Source organism: Etheostoma spectabile, chromosome 15, assembly GCF_008692095.1.
Source record: "Etheostoma spectabile isolate EspeVRDwgs_2016 chromosome 15, UIUC_Espe_1.0, whole genome shotgun sequence".
Taxonomy (NCBI): Eukaryota; Metazoa; Chordata; class Actinopteri; order Perciformes; family Percidae; genus Etheostoma; species Etheostoma spectabile.
Window position 1 is genome coordinate 5228226 of NC_045747.1, and position 14621 is coordinate 5242846.

A 14621-nucleotide genomic window follows, 5' to 3' on the forward strand; every position below is an offset into this window, starting at 1 on the left:
CGTGAAAATCCCAGTAACTGAGCAGATGGTGAAACACTCAGACTGGGCCGTCTGGCACCAACAACCAATGCCACGCTCAAAATTGCTTAAATCACCTTTCTTTCCCATTCTGACATTCAGTTTGGAGTTCAGGAGATTGTCTTGACCAGGACCACACCCCTACATGCATTGAAGCAACTGCCATGTGATTGGTTGATTAGATAATGGCATTAATGAGAAATTGAACAGGTGTTCCTAATAATCCTTTAGGTGAGTGTGTGTGGAACAATGCATTTAGCCAACAGAAGTCAACAAGACAATACATTTTATGTTCATCTATTTTTTGATCATTTCTATTACTGAGACAAATTTCTGATGACGTGCAGTCTCACATTACATTACTGCAGTTTATTTTTTAATCTTAACCATATCTTAAGAGCTGACAGAAAAAGATCATAAGAGCTGACAAAAATGTTATCAAGGAGCTTCATTTTAAATCGGGGTGATCCAAGGGACAGGCATCTCACTGCAAATTAATTTAAGAAGTATGAGACCTTATAAAAAAGCCTCAAATTACTAGTTGGACAAGAATCTTCTTTTAAAGGAAGTTTCTTTTCTGTCTAACACACCCCCACATACATAGTCATGGAAATATGACTATCAAAGGTCAGCCTTGCTATGAGCAATACTGCAGCTGTTTGTAACTACTGTTCTCGATCATGCTTAAGTTAAACATGCTTAATGTGCTATACTGCTGTATAATTAGAATTGTCCAACAAAACAAGAAAAGTATTTATTTGTATTTACATTTGTTTCAGGAGTCACTCATTTTTCTTCTATAAATACAGTACATGACAATGTGCAGTGTGACAAACATTCACCGTGTGTACATGACATATTGTGGAGAATAACTTTGTAGGATAAAGAAAAACAAAACAGGTCTCAACAAGGAACTTAGTATTTCTTCATAGTTCCCATTTCACTCCATTTCGTTTTGCTCCATGACGCCTGTTCTTGGAGAACAGAACAAACAAATTAATGTTTCTGTCCTAGCTATGCAAAGTGTGAAATCATCAAGAGTCCCATCTGCCTTAACAAAAAAAAAAAACTTGTGGTAAAAAAAACATTTCTCGGAATACACAGTATGTCTTAATATAACTTCATGGAAGGCACTCTCATTAGCACCTTTAGCAGTTCTCCCTCTCACAGGAGGAACCACATGCTGTATGGAAGTATAACACGGCTTTGTTAGGGTAAAGAATCAATCAGTCAGTCAATCAGTCAATCAATCAACCAATCATCAATCACCCACTTTTATTTGTCACATGAAATCATAGAAGGTATAATTCCAGTAATATGTAATCCCATCAGCTCCTTCAATTTGAGCATGATTCATTATAAGCAAAATGTGGCCATCAGATCGGCACACAGAAATAGAGTCACCTGGTTAAAAGGCACCGGCACTCAAAGATCCAGCCAAGTCTCTGCAAAAGGACACCATTGTCCCCATATCCCATTGGAATCCAGAGAAGTCACGACAGTGTTCAATTTCCTCCACGCTTGCCCTGGTGCCCTGCCTAGAGACGGCGATGGATGTAAAGATGGTCTTGCTTGTCCAAGTAGTCGGGATTGTAACCAAAGGTCGTAGTTGATAGGCCCTACATTTCCCTCTGTGTTGTTTACTCGGGTGTTAACACTTGAAAACTTGACTGGCCAGCTGGCTAGCTAACCCAGGTTCGCAGAGTTGGCAGGAGACCGGCAAGTTGATTTCCTGATCCTGATGAGCAACTCATAGCCACACACCATCACCATCCAATGTCTACCACATAAAAGACAACTAATATTTGTAAATTAGACAATTCAGGATACATTTTCAGAGCTGACAGAGAGGCGACTGGAGCGGTCTGCGCCTACTAAAAGACATAGAAATGTCTATGTTTGACATAGTTCTCCAATAATCTTACAATGCAGACAATGAAATCCTTTGTTCTAGGAGCAGCACAATAAAAGAGAAGACAAGTGTTCACCGAAAGTATAATCAACAAAGTAAATAGTGGTTTCCTTTTTGGTATGTTGTAGTCCACAACTTTCTTCTGCAAGGTGAACCAGCCACCTCAGGTAAAAGTCAATAGTCAATACAGTCAATATCCAGTGATTCTCTGTTAAAATGTATCAGCATGGCAGAGTGTAACTGTCACAAAGTGTTTTTAACATTCAAATGTCCCAAGCCAAAGGTGTCCTCGTGGTTTCTCCTTTTATCAGCTATCTCTCAAGATAAACTCAGCCTTCTTGATGTTTCTGAATCAGTTTGTGTGGAGGATCCAGACGTGATCCAATCTTCAACACTTTTGTTCTTTTGGTAACTTAATCTGAATATAAAGCTATCACGTGTCTTTCACATTCATCAGACGGCTGGAGATGCTTGCTCAGTATTCACACATGTAGAACAGTGCTGTTGGTGTTATCACAGTTGACTGGATGATGAGTGTCGGGCCCTGTGTTGGTGTAGATACTCTGAGGAGGGGAGATGTCCAGACTGGATGAGAGGATGTTGTACGGCAGCTCCACTGACTGGCGGATACTCTCTTCGTATGTTGGAGGAGCCTGTCGGAAATGCAGAAAAATAAGAAAGATTTAAAAACATACAAACTATTTATTTTCCTCACTTGCTAGAATATACTGCCCTTGCTATCCTGTCTAGTATAAATTTGCGAAGCCATCTGAGACTTTTACTGTGATACGCTAACATACACAAATCAGAAATGATATAACCACAGAATTCTTCAGGACAGACAGAAATTGTTTTCCCAGGATGAAAGTGTTGCTTGGAAAACACCCTGAGGTCTGATATCTATCCTAAAAAATAAGTGGGACATGTTTGTAGTTTGTATTAATCTCCACGTTGGCCGCCTAGAACATATTTGTCTCCAATGCATAATCTTTCTGATCTGGCAGATTTACACTTCCCGACTGGCTCTTCTTATCTTTTAATTGCTTGGGGACCCTCGGGCAACAAGAGCAACCCTACAACCCTGCCCTCTGTGTGATACACACACCAGGCCGCAAAGTTTTACTACTATCCTGCCTTGGGCTGCACGTCAGACAGAGGTAAATTAAGGAGGCCATCAGTTGAACTCTGTTTAGGGGGAGGGAGACTTTTATGTGACTAGTGATGGGTTGACTGGAAAGTACTGTGTGTTTCTTTGTATGTGTGTGTGTGTGTGTGTGTGTGTGTGTGTGTGTGTGTGTGTGTGTGTGTGTGTGTGTGTGTGTGTGTGTGTGCGTGTGCGTGTGCGTGTGCGTGTGCGTGTGTGTGTGTGAAAGAGAGTAAGAGATGGGCAGCCATGCTGAGTACTGTTTAATTAAGGAAAAAAGGAGAGGTCAAAGAAGAAGAAAAACAGTACAAGACGGGAGCACAAAGCAGCATTCCCGGTCACTGTTTGCATTCAGTATGCAGGCTTTAATTATGTTTGATGTGCCTTTTTCTCATTACCTTGTTTGCTCAAGCGTCAAAAGCTCAGCAAAAGATCAACACGGTAAAACCTTGAAACGCGGCCGCCAGTTCAATTCAGCTGGGCGCATCAGATGAGCCGATAGCGTATCCTGTTTACTGCACTGTGAATGCAGTCTAATCTTTGCACAAGCTCTTGTTACAATATTGCTTGACAGTGTGGCCACAATAGAAAAAGCCTGCTTCTTATTATCTCCATTCAACATGAGGGGCATCCAAAATAAGATGAGATATGAGCATTAGCATTCTTTGAAACTGTAGGAGTACAATATCTGTTCCCAGACTCAACAACAGCACCTGAGATACTTCATTGTCACAGCATTTGGGACTGTATCAAGCGCTGTGACACAGTTCTAATCCCTACTTTAGCCAACCTCAGTCACAATGGGTCCATTGAGGCCGAAGCGGTCTGCGATCATTAGGTGGATCTGCCTCTGGCGGTCCTTCTTTCGGACGCTCTCGTAGGAGGGGAGTCTCGGCAGGGGGGCCTCCAGTGTCGGCAGGCTGTAGCTGGAGGGCAAGCCGACGTAGAACAGCTGACCTGCCTGCTGAGACACATACAGACCCAAACACAGAGGGACACTTATGAAGGATGGGAAACAGAAGCTTTTATGTGCTGAGGATTTGTGGATCATTGAAACCCACTTTAAAGTTGCAGTCATTGAAACGTTAATTTCAGAGGTTTGTAATGCCCGATCTACCCAGCAATATGTGTACTGTATAATATGTGTTGTAAGAGGGAACTGACAGTGTGTCTATATCCCCTGCAACAGTGTACACTGAAGGCAAAACTGATATGTGGCCAATAGCAAATCATAATGACATACTAGACTCTCTCACCTGAGTGTTGTTGTCATCCATGATGTGAGTCTGCTCCAGACAAGGAGATCCCACCAGTGTCTGTCTGCTGCTGTAGTACTGAGGAGGAGCATCCTGTAAAACAAGCAGTAATGACTGGAACAAGTGTGTCTCAGAAAGCACAGCCTTTAGTCATTAATTACAAACATTAATCTGTTTCTATTTGAACTACTGAGCCTACTGCAATTAGTCAAAAATCTACTCGTTTCAGCCCAATTGACCAATGTTCATGCCTTGTTTAATCACTGTAGACCCTTGCTGGTTTAGCAATACCATAAATTATCTGATCAATAAGACGACAACCCTCCAATTTCCGTGCCTCCTCCCAGTCCCACCCACTCTAAAACAAGACATGTCAGAGTCTCACTGTATAAGGGTGCAACAATCCTGAAAAAAGACCAGGAAAACTAGGTAATTGCCTTGAGTCTAAATGAGTCTCCTTTGTGTGGAGAACAATGTGATGTCCTACTGTGGCCTCAGGGTCCCTAGGCAACAAACCACACAGTGTGGTCTTTTCAGTAGTGTCTCTCTCTTCCCCTTGTAACTGCAGCAGGTACCTCTTAACGAGCACACTCCAATACACATTATGGCCCCTCGTATGTCACTTGGGCATTACAACAAAGTCAGTTTGTAGCCTTACTGGGATTTAAATCCACTGTGAGGATAAGAAATGTTAGGACAACTTTTGCTGCTATTACTGAGGATATTTCCTCTGACTACGAGGCAACAAAAGTGGGGGTTCAGAATGCAATAACTAGTATTAAAATGTCAGATCATTTTTCCCAGGCCAGTTAAACAATGACATCACTCAAACGTAGAGTGACGCACGCTAACGACCTTTGCCATAACCCTCACATCGTTTCAGAGAAAGAGAGATGACACCAAAAAGGTGATGTCAAAGGTCACTTTCCCTCACTGGTTTGTACTTTTAAGAAGCCCCAAAAAAGTCCTCAAGAAAAAAAAATAGAAGACTTGTTCTTTTGTCTCCTGCCATTGATTCAGCCAGTGTGAAAAAGCACAACCGTGTAAAATCAGTGTTGAAGTCGGGGGAGGACCCCAGCGGCAGCGTGCCTTTTTTCACCGCTGCAACCTAAAGGAGATCCATTGTCCTCCTTGTGTCCCCAACACCCACAGTGGGGTCTGCCCACTATTCATGGTGCAAACTGAAGCAGGGAAAGGTATGCGACGATGAAGTTGAAGACATGAAATGCCCCACAGGAACACAATAAAAGAGCGTTTGTGTGTGTGATTCCCTCGCAGAATGACGAACCTTTACTTTCGGTATCCTTAAAGGAAGAATATCTTTCAAGTGCTCATAGATGCTTTCAGCACTCTGTACTCAGTGTTTACAGCCTGTCACGTGTTGATTATTGTACTGACCTGACAATAGCTTAATATCTTATCAGCCACACTGTGGACAGGTACAGCTGTAACTAGAGGCCAGCTCTGTTAGAAACGCTCTGTTAGTTCCTTAAATTGGACAACAGGACTTCTCCATTAAAACCACAGCAGAAAAGAGCTTCCTGTCAGTTGGAGGGGGAGGTATGAGTCTCTGCAATCCGAAGATAACACTCAACTTCACCCCTGGCACTCACGGAGGTGAGGAAGAGGAAACAGAGAGAATGGCCAAGCAATGAAAAGTTACTTCTGTGGAGTGTTTACATTTCCAGATCACTTCATCCTGCACCAACGCCTACAGCTTTATTCAGGCAGTTATCTTAAGTAGGGAGATACATTTGGGATGTTGGAGATGAAAAAAATACATTAATAATATAAAACTTCATGCACTTCCTTATTAAAAAAAACTTAAAAGATTAGGTTGTTTTGCTTCACCTGCTATGTTGATGTTAGCAACAAAATCTGATCTACAGTGATTTAATTACACTGGGGCTGCTGATGTAGCATCAATATGTGTGGTAAGTGCTAATTCTGTCCAATTCCATTAGAGTTACTGTGGCAGATATTTCTGGAGGGCAGCTAATTCAACTGAGGCAAATCCATCGCCTGACAATGATCATATCAAGTGTATTGTAGTCTGTTTCCCACAGCCATGCAAATTGAATCTGACACTTCTTAATGGCGTGACACTGAGTGCGCAAGGTGTCTCTGAGTCCGTGTCTTCTCCACTCATCAGCTCAACAACTGTGCTAGATCAGGTTCATATGTGAACGTAGAAGTGAGTCACTTTAAAAAACTAAACAAAAAAAAACTGTTTTGTTTTCTTACCATATCTGCTTGTGGCCCCTGATAGGAGCGGAGCTTGCAGCACTGAAGATCCTTGCGGTAAATAATGGACAAAAGCACCACAATGACCACAAAGAACACCAGAGAAGAAACTGTTTGGAAAGCAGAAGAGCAGGACGTGTTTGATAATCACTGTTGAACAGACACACATTGTGTTTTGTTTTTTTTGTCTGAGTGTAAAACAACTTGTAAAAGAACAGTTTTTATATTTTTAACAGTTTAAGTTGAGCAAGTTGATTCACTTTGAACAGTTTTGAATGACAGTCTTTTTCTACCATTTGAACACTTAAAGTGTAATTTCTCTCTAATGCTCTATACCTGTCCATCAAACACTATGACAGCTGAAAAATAATGGACTTAGGCTATTCTGTCATCTGTAATTATGTTTAAGAGCTGGAGTGCAATATTTGACAAATGGGCTGCTATCTATAAAAGAAATGAACACACATGGATACACAGGAAACAGACAAGTAAAACGCACTATTAAGACATGTGTTTTTTCTAGTCTAGCAGAATTAGTTTTTTTATTCACAGTTTGAAGGTTTAACTTACAGGATGCAGCGACCACTGTGAGTTGATCCGATGTCAGATGTGAGGAGGGGATGGTTGGACTTGCAGTTGTGGACATTTCTTCTGTGAAAACTGTTAATGTTCCCTTCAGAAATCCTCTTGAACTCATCAGACCCAACACAAAGGCTTTCATCTTATATAATATACTCAGAGAAAGAAACGGAGACCAGGTCTGTCGCTGCTCTTCATCGTCTGCTCGGTCCCAGACAGGGTGACAGTCCACATGCGCTCTGCAAGTCGGATCAAACTCTCCACTCGGTAAACATGCCACAGCGTGTGTGAAGGCGCACTGACGCCCTCTCCCAGCCGCGTGACGTCGCTCTGACTCTGCGCTAGACGGCAGTTTGGATTATGGACACTGGCAGGCAGCAGCCACTATGAGCCAACTGCTTTATTATAAAGTATCCCCAACGCATCAGTATAACACAGATTACACACAGTCTACATTATGTTGTAGGCTAATGAAAACAGACACCGGCTGCTGCTTCCTCCGCCGTCTACTTAATGGCATCCAGAGCAGTAGGTTAACACACCGGATGCCTGAGCTGCAGTCCTGTTACCCTGGAGACGGTGGGGGTCCCGTCCTGAGATAATTTCTATACAGACAAAGAGTCAAAATGTAGCATTAGTATTCATGGATGGGGGAAAAGGAACTATGGAAAACTTGTATTTCAACATTTTAAACTGCCAGTGGACGCACCTTAAATGATTGCATCGCAATATATTACATTATATTAATAATATTACAATCATAAACATTTTAAATTACATCTCAAGCATTGTAGATCAGCCTCAAACTTAGAAGGCAGGACATTTTTTTTTTTTAAATTTTGATCAGAAATGGCTATGACCTTTATAGATCAAATCTTAAATCAAAAGTAATTAACCTGTTAAAGCACTGATACTGAAAAAATATAACGAAATAAATAATTTGAATCGCATTTATAAACCAATACGTTTAAGTAATGTGGATGTTAATATGAAATATCTTGGTTTATCCCTGGTGAGCAGGCTGGATTTGATGAGTAGATGACTTGATTGGATCTACCTCATCTAACTATATGCAGCCTGTGATTTAAATGCAGAGAAAACCATTTGACAGGGTGGAATGGATCTCCTAAGTGGGTGCTCCACATATTTGTCTTTGATCAGTCTTTCTGAATTATATCAATATATCAATATATCAATATATTAGATAGATAGATAGATAGATAGATAGATAGATAGATAGATAGATAGATAGATAGATAGATAGATAGATAGATAGATAGATAGATAGATAGATAGATAGATAGATAGATAGATGGTTAGAGGTATATGGTCACATTTATACAGACACCTATAAGATTCAGACAGAATTTAACTGAAGATATGGGGAGAAGATGTAAGGGAAAATAGTATGTTAAAAACCTTTGAAGTTCTGCTGCATGCAAAAGGAAACATCAAATAGGCTATGGGCTCACATATTTTGTAATCCTAGGAGAATAAAAGAGTTCAGAGACACTGCATTGGTTTGATACTTGTAAAGACAACCTCACTTTTTTTTAAAATTTAAATTCTTTTTAAATATACAGAATGATTAATTTATAGGTCTCCAAAACACACCAGATAACATATCAAAGTGAGAAAGTTGTCCCCAAATGTTGAAAATTAGATCATGTTAGGGTCAGGGTTACGCTAGGCCTATTGTATGTTGGATCTTTGTGTAGGCCATTTGCCCAAGGGGCTAGGAGGGAGTCCATGCAGTATATGTGATGCATGTGAATGATTGGATAAGTAATTAGGCTGTAATAATTTACAGGTGTTAAAGATCTTGAAAATGTCCATGTTGCATAGGACAGGTTCTGTAGCAGACATGTAAATTGTCAGAAGATGTAGACCTACTGTAATGTGACTTGTATGGGCCAATGTTAAATGTGTGATTCGCAAACTTTTTTTGCTTGTGACCCCTTAAAAAACAGACTCTTTATCACTATGACCATATAGTGTGTGTGTGTGTGTGTGTGTGTGTGTGTGTGTGTGTGTGTGTGTGTGTGTGTGTGTGTGTGTGTGTGTGTGTGTGTGTGTTTATCCAGCGCAAAGGGGTTTTGAGGCATAGAGTAGTAGGAGTATCCAGTTTTCCACACACAAAATCTAAATGTCTAAGTATCAGGTGACCCCTTGAAGGGTTTAAGGGTTGGGCTTTCCACCTGGCCCTGCACGGAGAAGGGGGTCTGGGAACTGCTGAGGAGGTTACCAACCTCCATGAAAAGGAGCAACCAAAAAGGATGGGATTTTTCTTTTAACTTTGTTGTTTTATTCAAAAATGAAATACACAGTAGAAAAATTGCTTTATCCATCCAGTGTTTATACGTTTTGGAGACAAACTTTGCAGCAACCTGAGGATGGCGAGCGGCACAGCGTGCACGCGCAGTCCAGAATGCGCCCTGAACGCGCTCCCAGTCAATTGGAGTCGAAAAAATGGTGGCCAGCGCTCGAGTACAGAAGCTGCTCCGACGATATAAACTAGCGATTGCCGTCGCATTAACTATCCTCCTGGTCCAGGGGCTTGTGGTATGGAGTCTAAGAGGTCTGGAAGAAGGCGAGGCAGAGGTGAGCCACAGTCCCTCCGATTATTTCTCACATGACAGTGATTCGGTTAGCCAGGTTTAATTGTAGAGCTAACCATTAGCGCTTAGCGGAGCTCACTGTGTGTTATGATACAGTAACGCTAGCTAATGCTAGCTAAGTTAGCAGTAGGGGAACAGCGCCACTCCGAAACCTTTCAATACAACCGGACCAGCCCGGTCTTGTGTGTCTGTCACCGACCACGCAGCACCAGATTAATACACAATGCTACATGTTTATAACTAAGTTCACGGTGTTGATACTCGTTAAATGGTTGTTAGCTAACTTGTTTAAGAAACAACAGCGGTCTGTGATTGTCACCACATTTCATTTGGAGTCACTGTGGTAATAATTAATGATAAAAATGTGATGATGGGTAGACAGACAAACCAAAACTACACATCTAAGAGGAAGAGGTGGTCTTTGAAGTGATGACACTTTTTGGGAACATGTGAAAGGACAGTTATTATTCTCTGGTCTTAAACTGTTCATCGGCATGAGTTGAGACGCGTCACACCGATTGGTGTCCCAGAATATTCAGCATTTGTTCTACTGTTTATATCCAACAGAGGTCTTTCTATGTGGGGGCTGCTTTTTGTCTGCGATCGTCAGTAAGCTTTGAATCATACCAAAACACCCACAGTGGGAGCAGATCCCAGAGATACCGGCCAAGGTTGAGCAGAGAGTTGTCTCCACTACATACCATTCCATACCATTTCCACTACATACCATTCGATCGATCGATCGATCGATCATTTGTTGTTCTCTGTCAGAGGAAATGTGTTCTTTTTTTACAGCCTGTACACACATAAGAACAATTAATAACAAAAAACACATAGCCACAAGTAAAACAATACATTCCCAATTACATGGGGTTGTGTACTACGGTGAGTGCTTTGCGTGTGATGGGAGTGTCAGTGAGGGTTGGCAGTAGGGAGACCAATGATTTTAGATGTTGATGCAATGTTCCCACTTGGACCACGTGTTTGCATTATGAGCCTCAGGGCTTTCTACTACCTCGTCAATTGCATCCAGGCTTTAACATGCTTCAGCAAATATACAGAGACATGTCTGTAGGGGTCTAGTTAACTGAAGCTCACGCAGGACTGTAAAGGAGCAGAAGTGCATACCTCTTAAATCTCAACACAACTACACATAGTATTTGCTGTCCAGTGCCTCCGGTCAAACAAAAACAAAAAACTGCATATATTGTTAATTTTTTATTAATAATCCTATTTCCAATTTAGTTTTTAACAATAATTGAAAGTTGGGGAAAAAAAGCCTCATTCATTTCTTGTGAACTCTGGCTTCAGTAATGTGACACTGCTGCTCAGTGCACATGTCAGCCCGACATGCAGCTATGTTGGCAGACATCTATGCAAATGTCAGCACGCGGCGTCTCTGCGTGTTTGCAGACGCACAGATGTGGAATAAATTTTCAGGCTTAAGAATGCCTATTAATCATCACTTAAAGCAGATGCGAGTTAATGCAGCGACCACAGAGCACGGGCAAATTCAGCCCCGTTCAAGTTCGGTCAGGGAGGCTCGCCAATGTGGGCAACATCATCTATCTTCCCTGACTGAACATGAACAAGGCTGAATTCGTCCATGCTCTGTGCTCTCTGCATTAACTCGCATCTGCTTTAATCAGTGGCTTGCTGTGCATGTGTGAACACAGCCACATGCATTTATATTTAAAGCCCTTGTACAGAATTGTGAGGACAGAAGAAGAAGACTGTCATCCTTGTGTCACCCTCTGCTTGCCTGTGCTCTCCTATGAAGCTGAGCGTGCACTGCTGCTTCCCGCTTCAGCAGATGATGACGCTGATATGGTTTCACTCAACTTTAATTGGAAAGTAAAGAGGCCGCCTGGCTTGCCTTTGATTCAATACATTTTTGGCATGATGGTGTTAATTAAAATCTGGGAAAATAAGTGATAAGGAAAATGGAAACATTAGGCCCCGCTGCATGCTTGTCTTCTGTGTGAGAACATTTACTCTGGCAGCTGAAAAGCAACAACAAACATTTTTCTTTAGCAGAAATCTCACTGTGTTAGAAATCTCACTGTGTCAACCAGGTGTCTCTTCATCCTTTACTTTATTAAAGGAACCCAGGTTGGTTTCTTGTATAGGTGATGCTTAGGACATTGGGTTTCTGACAAAAACGGAGTGTATTATTTTCAGTACTCCAGCCATGCAGAATGGCCCGGCTGTTAGTTTGGGAGCTCTGGCATCTTGCACGAGATCTTTTGTCAAAAATTTGGGGGTTACTTTTGACTGCAGTATGAAATTTGACAAGCAGGAAATTTTAACTGTGCGGGAACACAACCGGTCTTTGCGGTCTTCAAGTCAGTTGATTTTAGAAGTCCCAAGGTCCAGGTATAAACGGTGGGGGGATCAGGCTTTTGCGGTTGCTGCCCCAAGACTCTGGAACAAGTTACCCCCTGATATACGTACTGCTACAGATGTCGCTCTTTTCCGGTCCAAACTCAAAGCATATCTGTTCAGTCTTGCTTTTAATACGTAGCAGTGGTGTGACAATTTCATTCTTTTGTTTCTTTGTAACCTTTTTCTGATTTTACTGTTTTCTATGTTTACTCTTTCTGTTGTATGTTGTGATTTTACTCATTTTGTTAAGCACTTTGGATACCTGCTGGTAGTTGTAAAGTGCTATATAAATACATTTTGATTGATTGATTGATTGATTGAAAAGCGGACAGTAACCAGGTTGCTCAAGTGCATGTAAACTCACTAAAAAAGGCTTGCACTGCCATGGTATGTAACAGTGCTCCACAATGCCTCTTACTGTAATGGGTTTGAGTGTGCAGTTGGCAGACTGGGCTGTGTTGTTTGGCAGCTGGTTTATTGGCACTGTATTATCTGGCTCCTTGTCCTACCACACAGCACCAATCCCTCTCTCGTTCCCACCGTCTCTGGTCTGTCAGCGTGCCAGTGGCGTGAGGTGAGCGAGCCCGTGTTCTGCCATATCGTCTGACAGAGGCAGAAAGATCTCAGCCCTCTTACTGTTCTTCTTCCTCTTCTCCAAGAGCACATTTTGAAGGGCCTTTTGTGTGATCCGGTAATCTACTGTGCCAAAGCTGTGATGCTGTTTGGCTAGAAGATTAAAAAATGTATGGTTTTTTCAAAGCCTACCTTTTCTTTTGGTAGGTGGGATTTGTGCTACAATAAAACTGATTCCCTCTATACTCAATGAAATCATACGATTTGGACATTGAAATTGTAAGTAGAAATCCATATTAATGATGGTTGTGGTGTATCCGACACTGGGTCCTCACATCATTACAGTACCTTTTGTGCACAAAAACTCGGCCTATATGACAAATGCGTTCTCGACTTATCCTTTCGGGATGTTACAGCCAAAGATTGAAGTTATGGGACACCTGAACAACTTTATTACTTCAAAGCAGATATACTGTAAGAGGATCATGTCTTTGACATTTTAGGCAGTCTATCAAGTCTCAGAGGATGATTTTGAGATGCAAATACACAAATCATGATGAGATACTTTGATGTTGAAGATGTATTAATCATATTAAGGAAGAATAATATTACAAAGCTGGTTCAAAGCCTGTGCAAATATCAAGCAAAGTTCACTTACACATTGATGTATTGATACTGATATATCAATATATCTTCCTTTGTGCATTCTCAGAACAAACAATGTGTGCACACACATGACATACATTTGTGTGCATTTTTCCTGCATTTGCAGGGTGCAGACAGAGGTTGGTTGAGGTCTCTACCGTGAATCACTGGATTCATTATGTGTCTTTCAGTGCATGTGGCTATCCAGAACTGTGCTTTTTGCAGATTAGCTCCACAAAAAGGCAACGGCTCAGCTAAAAATAACCCAGATCAGAAAAATGAGGAGAAAGCAAGTAAACACATCCTTCCCTCTGGGGCTCTTTCAGCTGTTGTCTTAGTTTACCTTAGGACCTTCCTAGATGGTGAATCAACGCCTCCTCCCACACCAGTAGTCTTTGTCCAAGATGTTTTTATGGCAATAAAGCTGGGTTTTCAAACGCTGCTGCTTTCTTCTCCTCTCTCTCATCAGAGAAAAACACGACGCTCTAAGCTGCCTGACCACAACAGCCAGGACCCCAAGAGAGACGCCGCACTTTGGAAGAAACAAAACTCTTTGTCGGGGAGGGGCAGATGGAGCGGCCGGTCGGAGAGGACGGGGGGCACAGCAGCCAGTGCGCTGAGGAGATGGACCAACCGCAGAGGAGAAAAGCCCAGCATCAGGCTGAAGTCTCCGCAGGAGCGGGGGATGACGGGAGCTGGATTGGATGCCGTGGTCCTCCATGATCTGTCCAGCAGCCGTAACTTCAGCGAGACCCGAGGTGGCACTGACGGGGCGGCAAAGTTACCCACTGCTGCAATACTGGGGGAGCCGGGCAGTGTGGACGGGGCGCACCAAGCCCCCAGCAGCGACTTTGTGCCTAAATGTGATATCATAGGCAAGGACGCGCTGTCTGCCCTTCATCGCGCCGGGTCACAGCAGTGCCGACAGGAGATCGCCAACATCGTGTGTCAGCATCAGGCTGGGAAACTGATGCCAGACGCACTTCCTCAGTTCTGCCCCCAGCTCGGTGAGAACGTGTGCACAGGGGCTTTCTCATTTTGTCCAATTTTCCCCCACTGATGGCTTTTCTATCAAATTGTGTCTCATATGCCAAATTTTCTTGAATTTTCATGAAATTTGTGGTTAGTTTTTTTTTTTTAAATCCTCTTCTAACTAAAGCCAAACTAGAAACATTTGTTAACATATGTGTGTCTGTTAATTTGTTTATACATTATTAAATAGCCCCTCCATTTTTTTAACCCCCCCC

The 14621-nt window shown here is 42.1% G+C and overlaps 2 protein-coding genes across 4 annotated transcripts in view; one reads left to right on the plus strand and one right to left on the minus strand.

Moving 5' to 3' along the window:
• Positions 1-867: 867 nt before the first annotated feature.
• On the minus strand, positions 868-7667 carry LOC116703404 (uncharacterized). 2 transcript variants are annotated; one of them, XM_032538112.1, is made up of 5 exons: positions 7145-7667; positions 6575-6684; positions 4331-4423; positions 3865-4038; positions 868-2583 (listed from the first exon to the last, which is right to left on the minus strand). In XM_032538112.1, exons 1-5 carry the CDS (start codon positions 7293-7295, stop codon positions 2413-2415), a joined length of 699 nt encoding a protein of 232 aa, XP_032394003.1. In that variant the 5' UTR covers positions 7296-7667; the 3' UTR covers positions 868-2412. The 2 variants fall into 2 exon arrangements, with proteins under 2 accessions (XP_032394003.1, XP_032394004.1); XM_032538113.1 differs by having other exon boundaries at positions 870-2583; positions 3865-4035; positions 7145-7662.
• Positions 7668-9582: 1915 nt separating this feature from the next.
• xylt2 (xylosyltransferase II) overlaps positions 9583-14621 on the plus strand; it is a 15765-nt gene continuing 10726 nt past the window's right edge. For both annotated transcript variants that reach the window (XM_032538696.1, XM_032538697.1), the window contains exons 1-2: positions 9583-9754; positions 13844-14381. In XM_032538696.1, the coding sequence (XP_032394587.1) occupies positions 9623-9754; positions 13844-14381 (670 nt within the window). In that variant the 5' untranslated portion in view covers positions 9583-9622. The remainder of the gene's footprint in view (positions 9755-13843; positions 14382-14621) is intronic.